The sequence below is a fragment of the Macaca nemestrina genome, chromosome 7 (assembly GCF_043159975.1).
Source record: "Macaca nemestrina isolate mMacNem1 chromosome 7, mMacNem.hap1, whole genome shotgun sequence".
NCBI classification, from domain to species: domain Eukaryota; kingdom Metazoa; phylum Chordata; class Mammalia; order Primates; family Cercopithecidae; genus Macaca; species Macaca nemestrina.
Window position 1 is genome coordinate 71,773,092 of NC_092131.1, and position 27,278 is coordinate 71,800,369.

At 38.9% G+C, this 27,278-nt stretch overlaps 1 protein-coding gene and 2 long non-coding RNA genes across 27 annotated transcripts in view; 2 read left to right on the forward strand and 1 right to left on the reverse strand.

Moving 5' to 3' along the window:
* LOC105477993 (uncharacterized) overlaps window positions 1-707 on the forward strand; it is a 63,804-nt gene extending 63,097 nt beyond the window's left edge. For 2 of the 3 annotated variants that reach the window (XR_011625952.1, XR_011625951.1), the window contains exon 3: window positions 228-623. This is a non-coding gene — a long non-coding RNA (uncharacterized lncRNA). Of the gene's footprint in view, window positions 1-227; window positions 624-646 lie in introns of those variants that run through there. The other variant, XR_011625953.1, reaches the window with a different exon arrangement.
* LOC105477994 (uncharacterized) overlaps window positions 1-27,278 on the reverse strand; it is a 164,336-nt gene that overhangs the window by 109,905 nt on the left and 27,153 nt on the right. For 20 of the 23 annotated variants that reach the window (XR_011625946.1, XR_011625943.1, XR_011625945.1 and 17 more), the window contains one exon: window positions 14,986-15,102. Coding sequence is in view for 10 of the 23 variants with exons in the window: in XM_011734936.2 (XP_011733238.1) it covers window positions 15,010-15,102 (93 nt within the window). In the remaining 13 variants the exon portion in view is untranslated. The other 3 variants (XM_071100322.1, XR_011625947.1, XM_071100321.1) reach the window with 3 other exon arrangements.
* Window positions 5,635-9,711, forward strand: LOC139364313 (uncharacterized). Its single transcript, XR_011625954.1, has 3 exons — window positions 5,635-6,517; window positions 7,733-7,772; window positions 9,476-9,711. It is a non-coding gene; the product is annotated as an uncharacterized lncRNA (long non-coding RNA).

A 27,278-nucleotide genomic window follows, 5' to 3' on the forward strand; every position in this document is an offset into this window, starting at 1 on the left:
ATGTGGCAGAGAAGTGCATGGTGACCAGGGGCTCATCCCCCACAGGGTTGAGAGTCTAGATTATCCCACCAACTAAGCTCCCTAGACCAGCAGAGGTGCTAGCCAAGGGTGAAAGGAATCTAGAATGGGTAATAGAGGAGGAAGACAAAGAGTATCAGATATGATCTTTGAGACCAGCTGCTGCAGCAGCAGGAAATGCCATTTTTTTCCTATTTTCATTCTGTAAGTGTACCCAAGAAGCAACACCAACCAGAACCCTGGAGAAGCTGTTTCCACGTAAAGTAAACTTACTGTAAGAAGCAAGTAAATCCAAGAAGCATACAGGTTGGACTATTGGGGATGCTATAGTGCAAAAGTCCCCAGTCCCCAGGCCATGGACTGGCACCATTCAGTGGCCTGTTAGGAACCGGGTCGCACAGCAGGAGATGAGCAGCAGGTAAGCAAGTGAAGCTTCATCTGTATTTACAGAGGCTCCCCATTGCTCACATTACCGCCTGAGCTCTGCCTCCTGTCAGATCAGCAGAGGCATTAGATTCCCATAGGGTTGTGAACCCTATCATGATTTTGCATGAGATGGATCTAGGTTATGTGTTCTTTATGAGAATCTAACGCCTGATGACCTGTCACTGTCTCCTATCATCTCAAGATGGGACCATGTAGTTGCAGGAAAACAAGCCCAGAGTTCCCACTGATACTACATTATGGTGAGTTGTATAATTGTTTCATTATATATTACAGTGTAATAATAATAGAAATAAAGTGCACAATAAATGTAATACACTTGAATCATCCCCAAACCATCCTCGCTGCTCCCTGGTTTGTGGAAAAATTGTCTTCCATGAAACTGGACCCTGACGCCAAAAGGTTGGGGATTACTGCTATCATGCACCACCTAGAAACCTCCCTTCAGGACCAAGGCCCTCATTTCCTGTAACTGCTGGGAGTGTTGCCTGCTGAAGCCTCAAGGCTAACTCTCTCTCTGAAAATTTCCCTGGGCCAAAGGGAACTGTCTCACTCAAGACTATGCTCCCTCCATGGGGAAGCCTGCATCCAGTGACCAGTCAAGGCAGGGAAGTACAAAATCCAGGCTCATTTGCCTCAACTTGAGACCACTCTGAAAGATCATCCTAGCCCCAGAGCTCCCCATCAGACCAGCTGAGACCTCTATTGAAACTGCAACGTAGCTCAACTTCTTTCTCTGCCCAATCTTGCTTCTCTCACTTCCTATACTCTTCCAATAAACCTCCTGCCCACAATCTTCAATTCAGTCTGTTTCCAAAGAAACTGCCTTAGATAGTCAGTTGAGAATAAAAATAATGCACTTACAGGATAATTTAACAGAGTGTGTGTTTTTCTAGCAGAATTAGACCTGTTAGACTGCATTCTCCAAAAATATGGTATCTTATTTTCTATTTCTTTATTGATGCCTTGCATTACCAGCTACCATATTATAGTGCACTCAACCGGTACTGCATAGATAACTTGCAATGGCTACTTTATTAGCCAGCTCTGTGCTTGGTTCTCAACAGGATGTATGGGATCCATATATTGTCCCTGATACTTCTAGAAATCTCCACCTTTCTTTCAAGGATTCACAGAAGCCTTGAAAGTCAAACATAAAGCATTGCTAACATGGAGGGAACGAGAAAAGAAGATACACCTTTTCTTTTCATCTATGGTTAACCACTTAGAAGAAGGCTTTTATTTAAAAAACCCAGAAAGCTAGTCTCTTAACTGTGAAAAAACCTTTAATGCTTCAGTGTAAGCATACTTAGTATCTAGAACAGAAAGAGAGAGATAATGAGAGATTGTATGCATTTTATCTTTCTTTTGCCACACTCATTAAACCATGGAAATTATTGAGATTCCCTCAAATTTAACAGACATATCCCTCCAAAATTTATTGTGATCCATAATCAAGACTGATTTAAGTTTCCTTGCGGACATGGCATCGTGTTGAGGGCTGTTCTGAGCAAGTTAAGCAACTGTGAATGTAGCTACAATGAGAACCCAAGGATAACAACTTAGTCAATGAAAATCACCACTCTCCTATTTGCTCACACTAGGCCTGCCTCTAGCCTAGGGTCTAGACCAGCAGTGCACATTAACCCTGCCAAACATCAGCAGCTTGCCCCACTGCCACCCTCACCAAGTCTGCAAATAAGTGACAGGTGATCTCTCCACAGGCTTTTAGCAAACTATCAGGTCACACACAGTACTTTGCTCAGAAAAACTCACTTAGGTATCTCATCTCTGATCAAATTCAAGTACTTCATATTTACAGTTTAAAAGCCCAAAATGGGTTAGTTTATCATAGCCCAGCTTCATGACACTGATGCATGTGCTTGTAGCGAGTGACTATGAGCTTGGTGCTCTTTGATTTAAGTGCAGGAAGCTTTTATTTTTGAATTTCTACCTACTCATGGCAATACATCAAACAATCAGTTTTAATATCTTTAGGGTTAAGTGCACTCATGTAATTTAGAATTAAATGATTTTTATTAAGCACTTTTACAGACTATCTACATGCTATACAACTCCACTGATTAAGGATCATGGTGACTGGTAAAACAGCAGCCCCCATGAATTAGGGAAGCATTAGTGAAATGCATTTTCTGAATACATCACAAAATGCATTCAGTACTAAGTAACTCAAATGTCATGAGAGAGTTCAAATGAAAATTTCCCCCCAGAAAGCAAATACACAGATGAGCCCCCTAGGCTAGATTGGATTCTGACAGTGACATATCCCTGGTTTGTGGTCTTTCTGCTTCTCCTGGTCTATATTCTCCACCACTCTACTCTTACCTCAGCCCCACTCAGAACTCAACTTCTAAGTCTCGCAGGGTTATTTATCTTTGCGTCTACTAGGAGGTGGGGCTGGGAGAAGGGAAGAAGTCAACCAACCCAGACTCAGTCCTCCTTGTAAAATATTTGCAGTAGAGCTGCTCACCAGCAGAGGGCAGCATAAATCTGTTGCCTTGCACATGCTCAGAGAGGCTTTGGGCTTCATCCTGAAGGAAAGGCAGACTGGAAACCGGGGGTGTGTCTGACAAGTGCCACTGGGACGCCATGTGATTGTGCATGCTGTTGAACCAGATCATATCTCCAGCTCATGGCTTCTTGATCAAAACTAATACAAGCTTCTCTTACCTATTGTTTCAGCTGGGCATGGCTGTAGAGGCCATGGGGAGATACCCGAGCCTACTCCAGGATTTTTTTGCAGAATCACAGAGGTTCATTTTTGGCTTAGAGATATTTGTTTGGCGGTTTTTGGTTTGTTTGTGTTTTCTCTTGTTTGTTGGTTTTTTTTGAAACTCTACTCCCCTCCCCGAAAAAAGGTAAACCAAACTTAAATACTTGAAAGAGAAATTATTCAACTTGTAGCTGTATGAACTGGCAAAACTTTCTCTTCACCTCCACCAGAAGGATCTCTAGAGTCAAAAGGATCTCATCAGAGCTACTCTACGTGAACTAGCACCCATTCTTTCAACAAGCTTAACTTGGTGCTTCTGTAAAGCTGTCAGGTCTCAGTTGTAAGAGAAAAATGTTTCTTGGCATAATGATGGCAGGGGCTGATGGTAGTGGTGGTCCCTAAAGGTGAAGGTCAAAACCAAGCTAAAAACAATGTTCTTTTCCTTTATGGAGTCTAGGAAGATGAACGATTGTTGTTACAAGTTGCACTTACTTCACTGAGAACACATGTCTCACCAGTGGGGAGCCTAGACTGTCATTAAATTTTCTTTCTTTCTTTCTTTTAATTTATGAAGAAAAGGTTTAATTGACTCACAGTTCCAAGGGCTGTACAGGAAGTGTGGTTGGGGAGGCCTCAGGAAACTTACACTCATGGCAGAAGGCAAAGTGTAAGTGAGCACCTTTTTCATATGACAGAGAGGGAGAGAGAGAGGGGAGGGGAAGGTGCCACACACTTTTGAACAACCAGATCTCTTGAGAACTCTATCACAAGACAGCACTAGCGGGATGGTGCCAAACCATTAGAAACCACTCCCATGATTCAATCACCTTTCACCAGGCTCCACAATCAACACTACGGATTACAATTCAACATGAGATTTGGATGAGAACACAGATCCAAACCATATCACCTTATGTTTGGTTATCTCCATCTTTGTGAATTGACATATCTAGTTATGTAGCCATTTTATCTTGGAAGAAAATGCCAATGATGTTCTATTTAATAAAAACAAACTTCATACTCAGTCTTCAATATGCTTGCCTGCCAAACCTGATGGCCCTAAAGGATTGGAACTGAGGAGAGGCATATTCCTGAAAAATTCAGTGCTCAAATGTATTACAGCTTATCAGTTGTACACTTGTGGGGCAGGCAGATTTTATCAAATTCTGTAAATTTTCTTAAGGGAATGAAAATAGTCTTCTGGATGCTACAGACTGAGTGGGGAACTTCAACTTACGTCCGGACCAAGCCCTGCTTGAGTTTGCAAGTATGAGAAGGAGCCATAGAAAGTAGCTCCCTCCTGAGAAAAAAGGCAGGGTTTCTCCCAGAGAGCACTGGGGTCACCTAACTGAGAACTTAAAGACAGATCTGAGATTAGGAGGGGTGGGGAAACCAGAGGGAGGAAAGGGAGCTCAGATGAGGAGGGCCCCTCTGGCAAAAGCCAGCAGGTTGGAGAGCTGAGGAGGGGTATCCGTCAGAACTCCTAATACTGGAAGTCCCCATTCCTTAGTTGGTACAAAGGAACAGTTAAGTTCAACTTTTATTTCTCCTAGCTACACTACTACACTACATCTGCCTGATTCTTCAGTCAAAGACTTTACTTTTGTGTATTATAGTCTGGAAGGTTTGGTTTCACGGAGGCTGACAGGCTTGGGGCAGCAGGAGGACCACTTCCTTGAGAACTGTCAGGGCAAAGAGCAGGTGGATACTGGCTGTTTTCTGTGAATTTCCTTAGATTATCAGAAGCACAGAGACAAATGACCCTGAGAGGTACCAAGACTAGTCTTTGTAAATTATCTGCTGCTTCCTGCTTGTAACTTCTTTAAGATCACTTAAAGTTCTGAAGCAAAACAAATCTGATTTTGTTTCTGACCTTCTTTCCAACCCAACTATTTCTCCCCTGTGGGTTTGCTTTTTTTTTTTTTTTGGTTAGATGCCCCTCCTCTGTACTTCCATACCCTATGCTTAAAGCTGCCATAGCATTTATCAACTGTATTCAAATTTCCTTTCTAGACTGTGAGCTTCATGAGGACAGAGATATTGTCAACTTTTCCATGGTTCTAGCCCTAGTGAATACTGTAATCCCTATATAAAATAGTTGGTCAAGAAATATATGGGTGTGTGTGTGTTTTCTTTTGAGACAGGGTCTCACTCTCTTGCCCAGGTTGGAGTGCAGTGGTGTGATCAAGGCTCACTGAGCCTCAACCTCCCAGGCTCAAGTGATCTTTCCACCTCAGCCTCCTGAATAGTGCCTGGCTAAATTTTGTACTTTTTGTAGAGACAAGATCTCATGATGCTGCCCAGGCTGGTCTTGAACTCCTGGGCTCAAGCGATCTGCCTGCCTCAGTTTCCCAAAGTGCTGGGAATACAGGCATGAGCCACCATGCCCAGCCAAGAAATAGATGTTGAATAAATGCATGAGTAGGTTTACTCACCTTATCACACTTAATCTTTATGGTTTCTATTATATCTCATTTAACAGATAAGAAAACTGAGACTTATACAATTACATAAACATTTCAAGGTTATAGGGGTAGTATACAATTTAGAAGGAGGTGTTATTTGAATTGGACCTTGAAGGATGAGTAGAATTGCAACAGGTAAAGATGGAAAAATGGCCTTCCAAGTAGACATAAGCACATGAATATAAGCATGGAAATAGCAAACCATATGGAATATTTGGGTACTGGTTATTACTTGCTTTAATGGTTGTAAAAAGGTTTTGCAGTGATGTAGTGAAAGATAGGGCCAGAAATGGTGGTTGGAGTAACAGTGGAATAATAATAAGAGTAGATAACATTTATTGAGTATTTGATACATACCAACACTATTCTAAGTACTTAAATGTAAAAAATAAATTTGCAAATAGCTAATATAAAACCATGGTTAAAAAAAAAATTTTAAAGAACAGAAGCATATGGAGTGAAAGGTAAGACTCCCTCTCATGCCTATATCTTTCCCTACCTCATTTCCCATTTCCTAAGGCAACCACTGCTATACTTTTTGTATATCCTTCTAGAGATACATCATATTCTGTGCATATGCAAACATATACATGTATATGTTTTTACACAAGTGACCGTGTACTAATATACTGTTATACTTCTTGCTTTTTTCATTTTCAATGTATTAGAGATCAGCTCATACTGCTATTGTAGAGCTGCTTCATTTTTAAAACTGCTTCTTAGTATTCCATTCTACAGATGTGCTATAATCTATTTAACCACTTCCCTCCCGACAGATATTTAGAACATTGCAGATGCTTTGCTGTTACAACCAACTGTATTGAATATCCATATATGTTTTGCTTTGAATTCATGTGTGAGTATATATGAAGTTAATTCCTAGAAATGGAATTTATGAGTTAAAAGGAATGTGCTTTTTAACTTTTCACAGATATTATAAAATTGCTCTCCAAAGAAGTTGTGCTACTTTATACTCGCCTACAATGTACTATCAAATTTTCTGATCTTTGTCAATTTGATCAGTCAAAAGTCAGCTTTCACTGTTTTAATTTGTATTTCTCCTGTTATGAATAAAATGATCATTACTTAATGTATTTTAAATACAATAAAATTTCAGTTCATAAAACTATAAATAGAAATGTATAACAAATATATGTATTTAAATTAAAAGAAATAATATCTAAATCTTATTAAAATAATAAAAATAAAATAAGCATTACTTGATGTAGTTTTCCTCTTTTCTGTAAATCGACTGCACTTCTTTTGTTTTTATTTTTATTTTTTAAATTTAAATTTAATTTGAACTTTTTTAGAGACAGGGTTTCACTCTGTCATCCAGACTGGAGTGTAGTGGTGTAGTCATGACTCACTGAAGCTTGAACCTTCTGGGTTCAAGCAATCTTCCAGCCTCAGCCTCCCAGGCAGCCAGGACTACAGACTTGAGCCACCATGCCCAGCTAACTTATTATTTTTATTGTTTTCAGATATGGGGTCTTGCTATGTGGCCCAAGCTTGTCTTGAACTCCTGGCCTCAAGTGATCCTCCTGCCTTGGCCTGCCAAAGTGTTGGGAATACAGACATAGGCCACTGTGCCTAGCCATTTTCTCTTTTTAAAATGTCACTTTGTTGTTCTTTTTCCTATTGATTTGTTGGCTTCTTTATATATCAGAGAAATTAGTCCCTTAGGTGTTATATATCTTACAAATATCTTTTTTCTTAATTTGTCATTATTCTTATGATATTGTCTATGGTTTTTAAATGCTTTATTTTTACTTTTAAATGTTTTCGTCAGAAAATTTCAAACATACACAAAATAGAAAGAATAGCTTAATAAATTCTTATGGTCCAAATACCTACCCAGCATTATCAAAATATATCAAAAACTTAATTCATTTAATACCCATCCCCCACTCCCACCACACTGCTTCTCTTCTGCTGTCCTGTTGAATTATTTTAAAATAAATATATCATCTTGTATCATTTTTATCTATGATCATTATAGTCCTGTAGCAATTTTAATTTTGTGTAGTCAAATTTATTAAACTTTCATTTTATGGTTTCTGGTGTTTAGATCACCCTGAGAATATACATAGTCATGACAAACTTTTGAGGTGAGTAATGTCTTAAAATTGAGCCACAAAGAAGCTAGAGTAACTTGCCTAAGGTGGCACAGCTTATAAAGGGTAGGAGTTAGGACCATGCCCTAGAGTCTAATGTAGGGCTCCCTCTCTTGACCATCACACCATACCTCTGCCCAGGGAGGCTATAACGGCCAAGCTAAGCAAGACAGACCTCAGGTTGGCACTGAATGGTGAAATCATGCAGAAGTCTGGCACAGTGGCTGCTTCCATAAACCTTTTAAGTCAGCGCACTTTGGAGGGGCAAAGGGTCTGTCATAGATCCCCTTTAGAATCTCAAGAAAGCTCCTGGATTCTGTCCATAGGAAGTAAGCATATTTACACATATAGACACAAACACACACATGCACACACACACAGTAACACACCAGGCTGCAGGGACTTGCTTATCTTCATTCTGTTATCTCTGTATTAGACAAAGAAACAGGCCTGGATTGGACACTTACTAGAGGTTTTTTGCCATTCAGTTCCCTAGAGAACAGTGCAGTTTGATTATATTTGTATTTGTAGGCAGGTGAGGATGACCTATTTAATCAATACATCTAAGGGCTAAGAGATAAGCTATATTATTCAGGTTCTGTAACAAAGCTTATGCTAATTTAACTTGACATGTAGCGTGTCAGGTTAATATGATTTAGATTACATGTATCATTTTTAGAAATTGATGTTTTTGTTGCTGGTTTCTCCTGACATTTTTGAACTATAATATGGAATGCAATACTTCTCCAACAAAGAAGGTAATTCTTACTAGTGAATGTAATTAATGGTTATCTGATCATATTACAGCATAGAAATGATGTTTTTGCCACACAATAGGTTTCCTAATTGGTGATCTAAGGATGACCACATTGATTTTCTGCCCATAGAGATTTCCCACTGTGCATGGGATTATCTCTTAATATTGTGATAGCAGCAAATAATGGTTATAGCCAGTAAGAAAATTAATTTACAATGCTTCAACAATCATTATAAAAGACCTAATAATGCTAATTTAGGTGTAGGATGAGTCATCCAATTAGTTAATTAAATAGAACCGTGCTGCCTGTCTCCTATAATGGAGCACACTGTGTTGTAGGTGTTTGATAGAGATGAGCAATGCCAAGGGAAGGTAAAAGAGTACACACTGGCCCCCACAAATGCATGCAATGTTTATATTTATGAAAGCACAAGCAAAGGTAATCACTTTGCCGAAAATCAGAAACAGCCATTTTTTAAATAGTTATTTTGCTCTTATCTTATGAAGAAAAAATTTTGCCGGTCTATTTGTTAGCTTTATAACTTCCAAGAATGTTTTTAAATCTTGATTTGATTTCTCAAGTCCAAAATGCTCCCATAAATTTATTACTCTTTGGTTTTTCTTAAAGAAAATAATAAAATCACTGCCATTGGGTTGAACACTACCAATATCTCCATCTATTTAACTTCTTTTAGTTGCAGTAACTTGCATCTAATTTATAAAACTCGTATGCCCATGTGGGCCATAAAAAAAAATGGGGGCTGCAAATTTTAATTAGCTTGTATAGCTGGTGGTCCCACATAGCTTGGGATTCAGAGGTTCTAGTTATTTCTCCCCTTTCAGCTTTTGTTATTTCACACTAATAGGTTTTTGTATTTTTAGTCTGTCTTCATGTGAGAAGTACCCTGCCCCTTCAGTGAGTTTAGCTGCTTTTTCCTAGGCAATACCAGATGTCCTGATCATCTTTGCGGGGAAGAGGCGGAAAGCATTGGTTTAACCAGAAATCACATATTTCTCATTTGAATACAATGTAATTGCTCAGAAAGAACAACTGTGTCTACCAAGAGAGTGAAATACTCCTTTTCTAACTGCCAGCTTGGAATAATTAATTTTAAATGTTTTGTGCTATAATGCAGGAAATGTTTTTTGGTTTTTTTTTTAAATCAAAAAGAGATATTGAACATGATTACAATAAAAGTTATCTAATGATTGAATGGAAGTTCAACATTTTCTTGAAGAGTTTACAAACCACAATAGATTTTCTTCCTGTCAATTCAAATATTCACAGGTCATACAGGCTGGCCTTCTGCCACAGCGTACCTATAATTCCTTATTTTAAAATACTAATTAACTTTTAAGCAAAAGTCTTTTAGCTCTGGATACAGTACTGCCTATATGAAGGAAATAACATGACTGAGGTGAAGAATGGTGTTTCTTGGAATAGGTATTGTTTGCCAAGCTCTATCCAAGAGCCCTACAGAAAGTAGAAAAAGACGTTATAGAAGAGTAAGCAGACATTTTTACAAGGTCACTTCATTCAGACTGGAAAGTGGCCAGCACAATGTCATTATTTACAACAGGATCTGGGAACACTTGAGGAAATTACAGACCATTTAGTTTTGATTCCATTGTAGGGGGCAACGTCTTAGGAAGTATTTTAGGAGATTAAATGGGGAACACTGAGAAAAGCACAGCTTGATTAAGGATAGCCAATGCAGTCTCTGGAATGAAAAAGTCATGCTTCGATAATTTTTTGACTTCTTTAAGGAAGTAAATGCCAAGAAAATCAAATGAATGCCTCAAAATTCTCTATTCTAAATTTCCAGGAGGTGTTGGTTAAAGTTTTGCTTGACAAATTAGCACACACAAAGAAGTGGTTCGAGAAATGCAGGGGACAAAGATTAATTGTGCATTAAATTGTCTTTAAAATGAGATGGAATCACAGGACCAAAAGAATTTTACTGAGACAAAGACATTATAATAGTCTGAGTATTTATGATCAGCATCAGCATCAGCATTATGTTTTTGTGCCTTTATGATGTAATTAGAATTTTTCCAGTGGAAAAAATGGAAATCTTTGATTTTCAAGAATACACGGTCTAATAAAGATAACACTGATTCAGGTTTATCTAAGTAGACAGAGAACTAGGCAAACATAACAAAAATTTAGTAAGACTACCTCTTAGATGGCTAATAGTGAGGAAAACATGTTGGTTTTTAAAATTCAGGACAAGCATTTACAGAACTTCTCTTTGGGCAAGGGAGGCAAAGCTGCTATGTTTGCCGGATGGGCAAACCTTCTAACCATCAAAGGAACAGCACAGCAGGGCCTTTTCTGGGCATGAGAGGGCTTTGTCTGGAAGGTTATCCAGGTTCCCAGTCTAGGTGGCTGGTAGGAGGGTGACTGTCCTTGAAGGATAAGCTTCAACTACACATTAATCAGAAGTTAGCTGAAAATGAAGAGGGAGTAGACCAAAAATGAGCAAACAAAATTGGGGTACTGGATTATAAGGCATCTAAGTCCTTTCCAATTCTAAAATACTGTGATCTCCCAGGGGATCTTCAAATAATCTTTTCAGATTAGACAGGAAAGATTTCCTGCTGAATAAAGTGAACTAGGGATGTACATAAACATCCTCTAGAAGGCAAGTTTGCTGATATAATAATAGGGGAGAAGAGTTCACTATATAGCTGACATTTATTGAGTACTTACTCTGTCCCAGGTGATTTGCTAAGTATTTAACATACATTATCACTTATTTTAATCCTCTTTAAAATCCTAACAATAGGTAGGTACTATAATTATCCCCATTTTGCAGTTGAGGAAACTAAATTAGAGAGCGGATGTAAGTTGCTCTTCATTCAGACTGGAAAGCCCCATGTGAGTGGGGGTTTCACATGGGGCTGGGCACGGTGGTTCACACCTGAAATCCTAACACTTTGGCAGCCAAAGCAGGGGGGTCACTTGAACCCAGGGGTTTGAGACCAGCCTGGGCAATATAGTGAGACCTTGTTGCTATAAAAAATTAGCCAAGTGTGGTGTCATGCACCTATAGTTCCAGCTTACTTGGGAGGCTGAGGTGGGAGGATTGCTTGAGCCTAGAAAGTAGAGGTTGCAGTGAGCACCACTGCACTCCAGCCTGGGTGACAAGAGAGACTGGTCTAAAAAAAAGAAAGAAAGAAAAAGAAAATATTCACATGGCCAGTTAAGTGTAAGTTACTGCAGCCAGTTATTTCAAGCCAGTATATGAAAGTGTTTCAATTTGCCTGATCATAAGACTTGTCTGAGGCTCTTGACAAAAAAACAAAAACAAAAACAAAACAGACATTCTAGGTCCTTCCCCTGGAGTTTCTTTCTAGAGTAAGGCCTGAGATTTAACATTTTTACAAGCAATCAAAGTGGGTCTTATGACCAACCCTATTTAAGAAACAGTGCCGTAATACCAGAAAAGCCTCCCAGAAAATCAGAGTTGGGTATTCCAAAGCCTAGCAGATGCCAGCAGCTAAAGGCTATATGATAGAAGTCATGGAGTATCCACCCTCTAAGAGGGCCAGGAGCCTACAGCCCCCACAGCAGCATCACTCCATGAGGCTGCAGTCCTCCTAGGCCTGCAAGGTGCACACACCCTTCTGGCATGATTCCATACAAGGAAACTCTCTTTGGCTTAAAACAGATCCTCTTGATAAACCACAGTTCAGAGAAACAGATTGCAACATTCTCTTTCAAATTCTTACACAATGTCAAGACAATAGGAAAAACAGAACCATGTGGAATTATCTAGGAAGGAATCACTTCTGATCAAAAGGAAAAAAAAAGAATATGAAACAGAAAAGAGAAGATTTTAAAATATCTAATTTTTGGTTGACTAGAATTGGTAATTACTTGGAACACCTGTTATTTCTCATCTCTGGTATCTTTGTTAACCGAATACTTAAACAGATGCATAGGTCTTTTTTTGGAATGAACAATGAATACATTATAATATGCAATCCATTTTCTTGGTACAAGAACTCTAAAAAGATAACACATTTAATTAAATGCACCATAACTTCAAAGAGCTGCTAAGGTATCAACACACTCTTGAAGGGATCCATGGGGAAACTACCAATTATACATTCAAATAAACATATCCATAGCAGACTCGGGCTTTTTAGTGTTCACACTTTAATCAATTCTACAAACATTTATTGAGTCCCCTACTATGTGTCAGGCACTAGGATTCTATGGGGAATACAAAAATGAATACAAAAGCCTCTATCTTAAAGAAACTTACAATCTAATACATGAAATAACACAAACACACAAATGACTCTAGTGCAAGCTCTATATGTGATGAAAGAATATAAGCATTCAGTGAGTTCAGATTGCTTCCAACTCTGAAAATTTCTCAGGAAGGAAATGACATTTGCGAAAAGAATGAAAGGATGGGCAGGATTTGAGAGCATAGAACGTTCTCAATTTGAACCATTATGTTCTTAATTGTAAAATAAGGATAATAATAATACTCACCAGTGACTCTGCAGTAATGTTTACAGGGTCAATCTAACGTCATGAATAATTCATCAGCAGGAATAGTTACTGCTCAAGAAACATGTACACTTGCTACTACCTATTGTTAACTCCTCTTTAAATGTTTCCGGTGTCACCTTTCAGAGGACTTCAGCATGATAAAGCACAAGCCTCATGGTGGAGAGGTTACCTTTTGTGAACCCCACAAAAGTATACCATAAGTATGAATGTGCTGTGCACCTGTGTATGAATCCCTGATTATTTGTATATTGACTATGCTATGTGTTAAGGTGAACCAGGTGGGTAAGCTCTGTTCTGAGTACCCAGTAAAGAACCTATCATCCTCTTGGCTTGTTTAACAATATGCCTCTCACATCTGTCCTGACTTTTCTGCTACCACTGCCCTAGTTTGGTTCAGGCCCTTATCACTTCACCTCTAGAGTACTGCACATTTCCTTCAACTGATCTCTTGGTGTCTAGGCCTTCCCTCTGCTGTTCTTTCACACAAGGCGCCGTCAGGTTGATTTTCTTAAGCGGTGGTCTGTTCACATCACATTGCTCAAAAGTCCTTCAGTGGGTCTCTCCTGCTCTCTAGAGAGAATCCAGATTCCAGGGCCTGCAATTCTGAACTCTACAATCTGGACCCAACACACTTCTCTAGCCTTAAATCCCACGACATTCCCATATCTGTACCTTTGCTTTTGTACCTCTTGCTGACCAAAACACCCAGTCTGCATCTCCATATGTCACAATAGTAACCATCCTTCAGTGCCTGCTCTGCTCAACTCTAGCCTTCCATCGGCTTTCTGTACAGACTGTTTGATATTGTACATATTTGAATACAGGGCTATATTTATCAAGGTAAGTAACATCAGATGCTTACAATACAATACACAATACAACACAACAATATTGCTTCCTGCACAGAACTTTGCCTACTTCAGGCACTCAATAACTTGTTTAATTATACACAATATTTAATAATACTTAACATTTATTAATAATAATACTTAATATTTATTAACCATGTTTCAGGTACCATTTAAATTCTTTCCATGCATTTTATCTTCTCAAGAACCCTCTGAAGTAGGTACTGTTATTATCTCCATTGAAGGAAGAAGAAATAGGTACAAAGAGCAACCTGCCCAAAGTTACATAACTAGTAAGTTGGACACAAGTAGTTTTACTCCTGATGTTCGTAATGAACATGCAGTGGGGACTCTAATATTTTCTAAGGTATTTTGCAATCTATAAAACCTCACATTTACATGATTTTCATTTTATCTTCACAACAAATTAATGCGGTTGGTATTATTATCCTCACTTTCCAGAAGTCAAAACTGAGGTTTAGCGACAGGCTCAAAGGTATCTGTTGAGTCATAGAGTCAGGCTTTGAGCACTAAAGGTCATTCCTCCTCATTGCTGTTCTGTGTCACAGCAACATGTCTCCTCAATAAAAAACCAAGGTAAGCACATGCCAATAACTGGGAATGTGGTCCAGATCCTTTTCAAGACCAGTGTGTGGCACTGGTGCACTCCTGGTGCCAAATGGTCATCTGGCAATGTGACACAAGTAACAAAACATGAGGGCATACCCAATGAGCTCTGAGCTTGCCTTTCTAATCTCCCCTGCCACGATAGGGGTTTAAAAGGGAAGCATTTATTCCTAAACTTCTAGGAAATGCCTCTGTCTTAGTTTGGGTTCCTGCCTAAGAAGTATTTGGGTGCAGGTAGTTTACTTGGGAGATGAACCTGGGAGGCAGGAGTGAAAGAGTAAAGAGAGCAGGGCAGGGAAGGAGAAGCTATCAATAAAAGGTTATCAATGCATTTGCTGGGCAAAGGTGGCTGGACCTTTGAGAAATTACACCTGGACCTTTGAGAAATAAGCCTTCCAGAATGGCCCACCCAGTGGCAGAAAGCTAGAGCATTTGTCCACTAACCTCATGATTCACTGGTTGGGAGTGTCATGACGGCATTAACTCCCCAACTTCCAGGCTTCCCTTGCAAGTGGGTCCAGCAAGCTCCTGCATCTTTGGAGAAGACTCTGGGGCAGAAGGCTGAAAAACACACAGTGCATGCTTGAAGTGAGACACTATCAGACTAAGACTAAACTTGCATCAACTGTCCACCACAGTCATGGCTGAAATCAGCTGAGAGGATACAACCTGAGGTACCAGAGGCTTCTCTTATACCAAATGAATTTAACCTGAAAAATTTTCAAATCCCCATAAGCCACCTAGGGATTTAATTATTTGGAGGGTAACTCTTTGGCAATATCCTAAATAATTCTCCTGGAGTGCTAATACTGTCTCTTTCTCATTTAAAAAGCGTAAGCAATATATCCTATACCAAGATAGCTCAGTCCTAAAGTTACCAGTATGGATATGTCAAGTTTATTAGATTTTATGATAAATGCCCAAGGACACTATTAAAAGATGATGGTTAAAATACATATATATATATATATAAATACATATTTATAAACAGATATATAAATACCTATATACACAAATAAATATATATACATATAAAAACATATTTATATATAAATATGTAATGTAGGAAGCAAAAATAAGTTAATCAAGATACTGAAAAGATTTCAATTAACACTAATATTTTTCATAACTGTAGACTGAATTGTGTTATAGTAGTATAGTAAGTAATAAAGAGGACAAGTTTTAAAGTGAAACAGACCAATTAACTGAGAGTATGATTTTTAAGCCAGTTTATCAGTCAGCTATTGCTGCAATAATGTTGTGTAACAACTCCAAAATTTCAATGGTTTGTGACAATAAGCATATATTATTCATTCACCAAGTCTTTGGGCAGATTGTAGTTCTGGGCTCAGCTTGGATTGGGTTGGTTTGGCTTGGCTTCAGTCTCTGAATTAAGTTTAGGTCTACTCTACATTTTTCATTATTCTCCTCAAAATAGTAGCAATACAGGTAGATTCTTTAAATGGTGAACAGCAGAAGCACAGGATGAAAGAAGCTAATTCACACAAACATTTAACCTATGGTTCACATCATGTCTTCCCACATATACTTAGTCAGAGTAAGTTACATGACCAATCTCAACATCACTGCAGTGAAGAAATAGCCTCTGCTTTCTCTTGTGGGAAATAATGAAAAATCACACAGCAAACGGAGGCAGTGAAGAATTGAGGATGAGAATCTTATCTACTTGATCTACAAAGGAGGGATAGTTACATTTATTTTAGCACGTGTTGTGAGGATGGAACTAGATAAGTCACGTAACATGGATATTACACTTGTGGCACATAGTAACTGATCACCAAATATTAATTCCCGCTATCTTATCCCCTTCTCTAACCATTAGAAGGAAGCCAAAAGGAACCAATGCTTAATTAGCTCTGTCTACAGGATACCACATTATTTCTTTAATTAATCAGAAAAATGGTCAATCATGTTGTGCACAGTGTAGGAAAAAACAACACTCTCACTACATATTTTTCATTCTTGAATAATTTTATGTTACTTCCTATCACATTTTCCTCTACATAATCGCAAAACAACCATCAAAATCAAGAAAATAACATTAATATACTGCTACCATCTAATATGCAGACCCCATTCAAGTTTTTCCATCTGTCCCAAGGATCCAGTTCAGAATAATTAAATGCATTTAGTTGTCATATTACTGTAGTTTTGTTTAATTGGAACAGCTTCTCAGTCTTTCGTTGACTTTCTAACTCCATTCATTTTCTATACTTCATAACAAATTACCATAAATTTAGCAGCTTAAATGTATTATCTTAAAATTTATTTAAGATAAAATTTAACACACATTCATTATCTAAAATTTCTGTGGATCAGGCTTGACAGGGTTTTATGTCTTACCAGGCTGAAGTCCCTGTGTCAGCCAGTGCTGTGGTCTCATCAGAGCCTTGACTTAAAAAAGATCTGCTTCCATGCTCCCTCAGCTTGTTAGCAGATATTTCTTTGCTGCTTCAAGACTGAAGTTTTAGTTTCCTTCTAGACACCACCCTCAGCTCTTACAACCTGTCCACATTTCCTCGTCATGTGGGCTTCGCCAACATAGCCACTTACTTCAGGAGCTTATTTCTTCAAGGACAGTAAGGAGTTGTCTCTCTAGCACCTCTGTTAGTAAGCTAGAGTTATACACACACACACACACACACACACAGACATATATATGTGTATATATATCACTTTTTGTATGATTTTGCATACATAAAAATCATAATGTAATTATGGGAGTGACATTTATCACCCATGCCATATATTACTGGTTAAAAGCAAGTCACAGATCCTCACCTAACCGAAGGATAGGAGATTATACAAAGGCATGAACACCAAAGGGCAGGGATCACTGTGGGGGTCAGGGAGGCAAGGGGGAGGAAAGACTGATCATCTTAGGTTTTATCCACTATAGTGGCCTTGACACTTTTGAATATTACCTTCTAGAATCTTCATTAATTCAGGTTTTTGTAAAATGTTTCTCCATTCGGATTTGTCCAAAGTTTTCTCATGATTCCTCACGCCCAGGTAAAGATTCTTTTTCCAGAATACCACAAAAAGATGTTTAGTTCTTCACACTGTATGGTGGCTTGTAATTTCAGTTTGCCCTATTATGGAGTTCATATCTATTATTTAAATGAAGTATTATCTACCAGGGTTTACTCTTTTTCTTTATGTAATTAATAAACGTTTGGTAGAAATATGCTTTAAAACTGTTAAAATCCCATTCCTCATCACACTTCCAATCAATCAATAAGGTTATGTATTTAATCAGTGTGTGTTCATGGTTCACTATTTAATAGTTTATAATCAATTAATCAATTTTTTAAAATTTTGGTGGTCAACTTATCCCCGATTTATCCAGTGGAAGTCCCTTCAGTTTGGCTTGTGTGTTCTTTAACATACCTCTATCATTCTTTGAGCAATTTCTATTTTTAGGCACATTAATCCAAGGAGCCTTTGCTCTTTGTGTGGATTTAAATTACAGTCTGAGGTCACTTACTTTCAGCATGAAGAACTTCTTTTAGTATTTCTTACAGGGTGGTTTGCTAGCAACAAATTATCTGTGTTTTTGTTTATTTTGGAAAGTCTCTTTTATCTTGAACTTTGAAAGATACATTTGCTGAATATAAAATTCTTGGTTGACGGGGGTTTTTTTGAGCGCTTTGACTATGTTCTTTTATTGTCTTTTGGCCTCCATTGTTTTTGCTGACAAATCAGCTGATAATCTTATTATTGGCTCCCTTATAATTGATTCATTTGTTTTATCTTGCTGCTTTCAAGATTTTCTCTCATGTTTAACTTTCAGCATTTTTTACTGTAATGGGTCTGTTTGTGAATCTCTTTGCATTTATCTTACTTGGAGATTGTTGATCTTCCTGGTTGCACAGGTTACTATTTTTCAATACATTGAGAGAGCTTTCAGCTATTATTCTTTGGAATATTTTTTCTTCTCTTTCTTTCTCCTCTTCTGATATTCTCATTACTTGTACATTGGCATACCTAATAGTGTTCCACGTTTCTTTGAAAATCTATTCATTTTTCTTTTTTATCTGTTCTTTAGCCTGCATAATTTCTATTAATCTATATACAAGTTCACAAACTCTATCCTCTACCAACTCAAATTCAAATCTACTTCTGAGCACTTCTTCAAATTTTCATTATTATATTTTTCAACTCCAGAATTTGTTTGGTTATTTTTTATAATTTCTTTATTGATATTTTCAATTTGATGTGCCATTGTCATCACACCTCCTTTCACTTCTTTAATCATGCTTTTCCCTAGCTCTGTGAACATTTTTACAATAGCTACTTTGAAATATTTTTTTGTCAGAATTTGATATTAGTTTTGAGCCTAGGAGGTCTCCTCTTGGCTATCTTATTCATCCTTTTCTCCTACAAACTAGCCACCCTACAGTCTTGTTTTATCTTCATTAGTTTAACAAATCTCCTCATTACCTTTTACCACATTCTCTCCTGTTCTTCAGATCATGTGTAGGTTAAATTTTTTCACACTCTCTTGCAAATAAAGTCAGTTCCTTTGGGAAGAGTTTAGGAACAATCTGGTTTACGGGTCTAACTCTCAGGCAAAATCTCTGAAACAGGACTTTGGAACTGCAGACAGGGAGAATAGTGCTTCTCTCTGTTTTATACTCCTGCTGTAGGAGCTGAGTGCTTGGTGGTGGGGGTCAGCCTGAGGTCCTCTCAGGTTGTCTGGCATGGAACCACCACTTCAGGAGCCAGAAATAGGGCTATCAGGGTCCCAGTAGTCTCAGCATGCCACACACAAAGTAGAGTCTGTATCTGTGAGATAAAAAGTTTAATTTTAAACTGCACTCCTAGAACTTGGCCTCAGCAACAGCTGCTAGGGAAAGGATGAGAAATACCAAAATCCTGCTCCTTTCAGGATGTAAGCACTCTACCTGAGACCCAGTGGAGAGAGAGAGCCCTGTGTTCTTGGCTGGAGTAGAGTTTCAGGGGTACATGTGCAGGTGTGTTACATTGATAAACTTGGGTCATGAGGGTTTGCTGTACAGATTATTTCATCATCCAGGTACTAAGCCTAGTACCCATTATTTTTCCTGATCCTCTCCCTCCTACCACCCTCCACCTTCCAAAAGGCCCCAGTGTGTGTTGTTCCACCTGATGTGTCCATGTGTTCTCATCATTTAGCCCCCACACATAAGTAAGAACATGTAATATTTGGTTCTCTGTTCCTGTGTTAGTTTGATGAGGATAATGACCTCCAGCTCCAATCATGTCCCTACAAAGGACATGATCTTGTTCTTTTTTATGGCTACAAAGTATTTCATGGTGTATACGTACCATATTTTCTTTCTCAGGTCTATCATTGATGGGCATTTAGATTGATTCCATATCTTTGCAATTATGAATAGTGCTGCAATTCACTCAAAACCATACAATTACATGGAAACTGAATAACCTGCTCCTGTGTAACTTTTGTGTAAATAATGAAATCAAGAAGTTATCAGAAACTAGTGAAAACAAAGATACAGAGTACCACAATCTCTGGGACACAGCTAAGGCACTGCTAGGAGGGAAACTTACAGCACTAAATGCCCACATAGAAAACTTAGAAAGATCTCAAGTTAAGAAATTAACATCACAACTAACAGAACTAGAGAACCAAGGGCAAACAAATCCCAAAGCTAGCAGAAGACAAGAAATAACTATAGAGTTTATAGAATATTTGTTTCTTCACTTGCCACTTGCCCTTACGACCATTTCCAGATATTTTGAATGGTTGATTTTTTGTTTGCCTTAAAAAAATTTTTTTTTTTTCTTTTTTTGAGATGGAGTCTTGCTCTGTGTCCCAGGCTGGAGTGCAGTGGCATGATCTCGGATCACTGCAAGCTCCGCCTCCCGGGTTCACGCCATTCTCCTGCCTCAGCCTCCTGCGTAGCTGGGACTACAGGCGCCCACCACTGCACCCGGTTAATTTTTTGTATTTTTAGTAGAGACGGGGTTTCACCGTGGTCTCAATCGCCTGACCTTGTGATCTGCTCGCCTCGGCCTCCCAGAGTGCTGGGATTACAGGCGTGAGCCACCGTGCCCGGCCTGTCTTTAAAATTTTAACCAGTTTCACTGGAAAGTGGGTCAGCAAAGCTCCTCATGCTATCATGCCAGTTGATTTCCCTAACTTAATGCTTAACTTCTTAACTGGCTACATTCTTTTTGAATAGGCATGGCCCATAGCCCATATACATTTCAGAGTGTCTAAATATGAGAGTTATTTTGCATTATCCACAATTGCAGCTTTTTCAGACCTTTGCATTGTCTCTTCTCTCTGTATAGAACTCCCTTTCCCTAGATAGTCACAGGGCTTACTCTCTCTCCTCCTTCACATGATTGCTCAAGAATCATCTTTTTAGCAAGGCTTTCCCTTAACACCCGATTTAACATTGAACTCTATTTCCAAACCGGCACTCTTATCCTCTTTTGCTTTTCTTCCCCCCATTCATCACTATCTATGATACTGTATATTTATTTGGTTTTTGTCTTTCTCACTCCAGCAGAATACAAACTGTGTTTGGTCAGAGGCTTCTTTCCCCTAATCTCTTTTGCTCACTGCTGAATCCTTAGCACCTTCAAGGGTCCTGCACATAGTGGGCACTAAAAATATATTCAATAAGATAACATTCTTGGCATCTTACATGTATTAACTCATCTAATGCTGACCTATGATCACTAATAGTAACAACAATCAATGAAAATAATTATTAATAATGTTTCCTGCTCTTCAGACATGGAAACTGAGGTACAGAGAAGTTAAATACAATCAGACCATGGTAGAGGCAGGATGTGAACCCAGGCCACTTGACCATTAAACTTTCATTCTCATTCTCCTCACTCCCAGAAACTGGTTTCTTTTTCAGAGCACTAACTCAACTATTTCCAGTTTACATGTTATGACATTGGTTGATATTAGTTAGTTATTAAGATTTCAGAGTACTCATATTTTAATAACGCAATCTTAAGAATCGAATCCCTTTAAATATCACGTGAGTCTATATTTTTAAAGTTGTATTTCAGAAAGGAGGTAAGGAGAATTGTTTTTTGAAGAAAAGGAATTTGATTGATGCTTCTTAAATAAGCAGTGGCCTATTTTCCCTGCTTATTGGTATCCAGCAATTAAATTAAATGAGGTATAATAGCTGTAAAATATATAATTAGTGCTCACTCTTAGTTTCTAGGAATTATGTTAATGTAGCTTGGTGTTGCATCAACCAGTCTCAATGGAAATTATTAAAAAAAAAACCAATAATGTACTGAAAAGCATCTCTTGGAATTTAAATTGGAATAGAAACTCTATAATGCATTAAAATCAACATTCTCACATCTGCAATAAATAGAGAAATATAACTTGATGGTATTACTGTTCTACCTGACATAAATTAAAATGATAAGATTATAACATGAAAGGGATAATAAATATTATCAATGGATATATGTAGATGATGGAGTTATGAGTAATTTAAAATTTTCTGTATTTTTTATGTATTTAAAACAAATGTATCATCTCTGGAATCAGAAAAAATAGTGGTTAAGTGTTAGAAAAGACTAAGGAGGGGGGCGGAGCAAGATGGCCGAATAGGAACAGCTCCAGTCTCCAACTCCCAGCGCGAGCGACACAGAAGACCGGCGATTTCTGCATTTTCAACTGAGGTACTGGGTTCATCTCACTGGGGAGTGCCGGACAATCGGTGCTGGTCAGCTGCTGCAGCCTGACCAGCGAGAGCTGAAGCAGGGCGAGGCATCGCCTCACCTGGGAAGCGCAAGGGGGAAGGGAATCCCTTTTCCTAGCCAGGGGAACTGAGACACACAACACCTGGAAAATCGGGTAACTCCCACCCCAATACTGAGCTTTAAGCAAACAGGCACACCAGGAGATCATATCCCACACCTGGCCGGGAGGGTCCCACACCCACGGAGCCTCCCTCATTGCTAGCACAGCAGTCTGTGATCTACCGGCAAGGCAGCAGCGAGGCTGGGGGAGGGGCGCCCGCCATTGCTGAGGCTTAAGTAGGTAAACAAAGCTGCTGGGAAGCTCGAACTGGGTGGAGCTCACAGCAGCTCAAGGAAACCTGCCTGTCTCTGTAGACTCCACCTCTGGGGACAGGGCACAGTAAACAATAACAAACACAGCAGAAGCCTCTGCAGACGCAAACGACTCTGTCTGACAGCTTTGAAGAGAGCAGTGGATCTCCCAACACGGAGGTTGAGATCTGAGAAGGGACAGACTCCCTGCTCAAGTGGGTCCCTGACCCCTGAGTAGCCTAACTGGGAGACATCCCCCACTAGGGGCAGTCTGACACCCCACACCTCACAGGGTGGAGTACACCCCTGAGAGGAAGCTTCCAAAGCAAGAATCAGACAGGTACACTCGCTGTTCAGAAATATTCTATCTTCTGCAGCCTCTGCTGCTGATACCCAGGCAAACAGGGTCTGGAGTGGACCTCAAGCAATCTCCAACAGACCTACAGCTGAGGGTCCTGACTGTTAGAAGGAAAACTATCAAACAGGAAGGACACCTACACCAAAACCCCATCAGTACATCACCATCATCAAAGACCAGAGGCAGATAAAACCACAAAGATGGGGAAAAAGCAGGGCAGAAAAGCTGGAAATTCAAAAAATAAGAGCGCATCTCCCCCGGCAAAGGAGCGCAGCTCATCGCCAGCAAAGGATCAAAGCTGGACGGAGAATGACTTTGATGAGATGAGAGAAGAAGGCTTCAGTCCATCAAACTTCTCCAAGCTAAAGGAGGAATTACGTACCCAGCGCAAAGAAACTAAAAATCTTGAAAAAAAAGTGGAAGAATTGATGGCTAGAGTAATTAATGCAGAGAAGGTCATAAACGAAATGAAAGAGATGAAAACCATGACACGAGAAATACGTGACAAATGCACAAGCTTCAGTAACCGACTCGATCAACTGGAAGAAAGAGTATCTGCGATTGAGGATCAAATGAATGAAATGAAGCGAGAAGAGAAACCAAAAGAAAAAATAAGAAAAAGAAATGAACAAAGCCTGCAAGAAGTATGGGATTATGTAAAAAGACCAAATCTACGTCTGATTGGGGTGCCTGAAAGTGAGGGGGAAAATGGAACCAAGTTGGAAAACACTCTTCAGGATATCATCCAGGAGAACTTCTCCAACCTAGTAGGGCAGGCCAACATTCAAATCCAGGAAATACAGAGAATGTCACAAAGATACTCCTCGAGAATAGCAACTCCAAGACACATAATTGCCAGATTTACCAAAGTTGAAATGAAGGAAAAAATCTTAAGGGCAGCCAGAGAGAAAGGTCGGGTTACCCACAAAGGGAAGCCCATCAGACTAACAGCAGATCTCTCGGCAGAAACTCTCCAAGCCAGAAGAGAGTGGGGGCCAATATTCAACATTCTTAAAGAAAAGAATTTTAAACCCAGAATTTCATATCCAGCCAAACTAAGTTTCATAAGTGAAGGAGAAATAAAATCCTTTACAGATAAGCAAATGCTTAGAGATTTTGTCACCACCAGGCCTGCCTTACAAGAGACTCTGAAGGAAGCACTAAACATGGAAAGGAACAACCGGTACCAGCCATTGCAAAAACATGCCAAAATGTAAAGACCATCGAGGCTAGGAAGAAACTGCATCAACTAATGAGCAAAATAACCAGTTAATATCATAATGGCAGGATCAAGTTCACACATAACAATCTTAACCTTAAATGTAAATGGACTAAATGCTCCAATTAAAAGACACAGACTGGCAAACTGGATAAAGAGTCAAGACCCATCAGTTTGCTGTATTCAGGAGACCCATCTCACACGCAGAGACATACATAGGCTCAAAATAAAGGGATGGAGGAAGATTTACCAAGCAAATGGAGAACAAAAAAAAGCGGGGGTTGCAATACTAGTCTCTGATAAAACAGACTTTAAACCATCAAAGATCAAAAGAGACAAAGAAGGCCATTACATAATGGTAAAGGGATCAATTCAACAGGAAGAGCTAACTATCCTAAATATATATGCACCCAATACAGGAGCACCCAGATTCATAAAGCAAGTCCTTAGAGACTTACAAAGAGACTTAGACTCCCATACAATAATAATGGGAGACTTCAACACTCCACTGTCAACATTAGACAGATCAACGAGACAGAAAGTTAACAAGGATATCCAGGAATTGAACTCATCTCTGCAGCAAGCAGACCTAATAGACATCTATAGAACTCTCCACCCCAAATCAACAAAATATACATTCTTCTCAGCACCACATCGTACTTACTCCAAAATCGACCATGTAATTGGAAGTAAAGCACTCCTCAGCAAATGTACAAGAACAGAAATTATAACAAACTGTCTCTCAGACCACAGTGCAATCAAACTAGAACTCAGGACTAAGAAACTCAATCAAAACCGCTCAACTACATGGAAACTGAACAACCTGCTCCTGAATGACTACTGGGTACATAACGAAAGGAAGGCAGAAATAAAGATGTTCTTTGAAACCAATGAGAACAAAGATACAACATACCAGAATCTCTGGGACACATTTAAAGCAGTGTGTAGAGGGAAATTTATAGCACTAAATGCCCACAAGAGAAAGCAGGAAAGATCTAAAATTGACACTCTAACATCGCAATTAAAAGAACTAGAGAAGCAAGAGCAAACACATTCAAAAGCTAGCAGAAGGCAAGAAATAACTAAGATCAGAGCAGAACTGAAGGAGATAGAGACACAAAAAACTCTCCAAAAAATCATTGAATCCAGGAGTTGGTTTTTTGAAAAGATCAACAAAATTGACAGACCACTAGCAAGACTAATAAAGAAGAAAAGAGAGAAGAATCAAATCGACGCAATTAAAAATGATAAAGGGGATATCTCCACCGACCCCACAGAAATACAAAGTATCATCAGAGAATACTATAAACACCTCTATGCAAATAAACTGGAAAATCTAGAAGAAATGGATAATTTCCTGGACACTTACACTCTTCCAAGACTAAACCAGGAAGAAGTTGAATCCCTGAATAGACCAAGAGCAGGCTCTGAAATTGAGGCAATAATTAATAGCCTACCAACCAAAAAAAGTCCAGGACCAGATGGATTCACAGCTGAATTCTACCAGAGGTATAAGGAGGAGTTGGTACCATTCCTTCTGAAACTATTCCAATCAATAGAAAAAGAGGGAATCCTCCCTAACTCATTTTATGAGGCCAACATCATCCTGATACCAAAGCCTGGCAGAGACACAACAAAAAAAGAGAATTTTAGACCAATATCCCTGATGAACATCGATGCAAAAATCCTCAATAAAATACTGGCAAACCAGATTCAGCAACACATCAAAAAGCTTATCCACCATGATCAAGTGGGCTTCATCCCTGGGATGCAAGGCTGGTTCAACATTCGCAAATCAATAAACATAATCCAGCATATAAACAGAACCAAAGACAAGAACCACATGATTATCTCAATAGATGCAGAAAAGGCTTTTGACAAAATTCAACAGCCCTTCATGCTAAAAACGCTCAATAAATTCGGTATTGATGGAACGTACCTCAAAATAATAAGAGCTATTTATGACAAACCCACAGCCAATATCATACTGAATGCGCAAAAACTGGAAAAATTCCCTTTGAAAACAGGGATGCCCTCTCTCACCACTCCTATTCAACATAGTGTTGGAAGTTCTGGCTAGGGCAATTAGGCAAGAGAAAGAAATCAAGGGTATTCAGTTAGGAAAAGAAGAAGTCAAATTGTCCCTGTTTGCAGATGACATGATTGTATATTTAGAAAACCCCATTGTCTCAGCCCAAAATCTCCTTAAGCTGATAAGCAACTTCAGCAAAGTCTCAGGATACAAAATTAATGTGCAAAAATCACAAGCATTCTTATACACCAGTAACAGACAAACAGAGAGCCAAATCAGGAATGAACTTCCATTCACAATTGCTTCAAAGAGAATAAAATACCTAGGAATCCAACTTACAAGGGATGTAAAGGACCTCTTCAAGGAGAACTACAAACCACTGCTCAATGAAATAAAAGAGGACACAAACAAATGGAAGAACATACCATGCTCATGGATAGGAAGAATCAATATCGTGAAAATGGCCATACTGCCCAAGGTAATTTATAGATTCAATGCCATCCCCATCAAGCTACCAATGAGTTTCTTCACAGAATTGGAAAAAACTGCTTTAAAGTTCATATGGAACAAAAAAAGACCCCGCATCTCCAAGACAATCCTAAGTCAAAAGGACAAAGCTGGAGGCATCACGCTACCTGACTTCAAACTATACTACAAGGCTACAGTAACCAAAACAGCATGGTACTGGTACCAAAACAGAGATATAGACCAATGGAACAGAACAGAGGCCTCAGAAATAATACCACACATCTACAGCCATCTGATCTTTGACAAACCTGACAAAAACAAGAAATGGGGAAAGGATTCCCTATTTAATAAATGGTGCTGGGAAAATTGGCTAGCCATAAGTAGAAAGCTGAAACTGGATCCTTTCCTTACTCCTTATACGAAAATTAATTCACGATGGATTAGAGACTTAAATGTTAGACCTAATACCATAAAAATCCTAGAGGAAAACCTAGGTAGTACCATTCAGGACATAGGCATGGGCAAAGACTTCATGTCTAAAACACCAAAAGCAACGGCAGCAAAAGCCAAAATTGACAAATGGGATCTCATTAAAC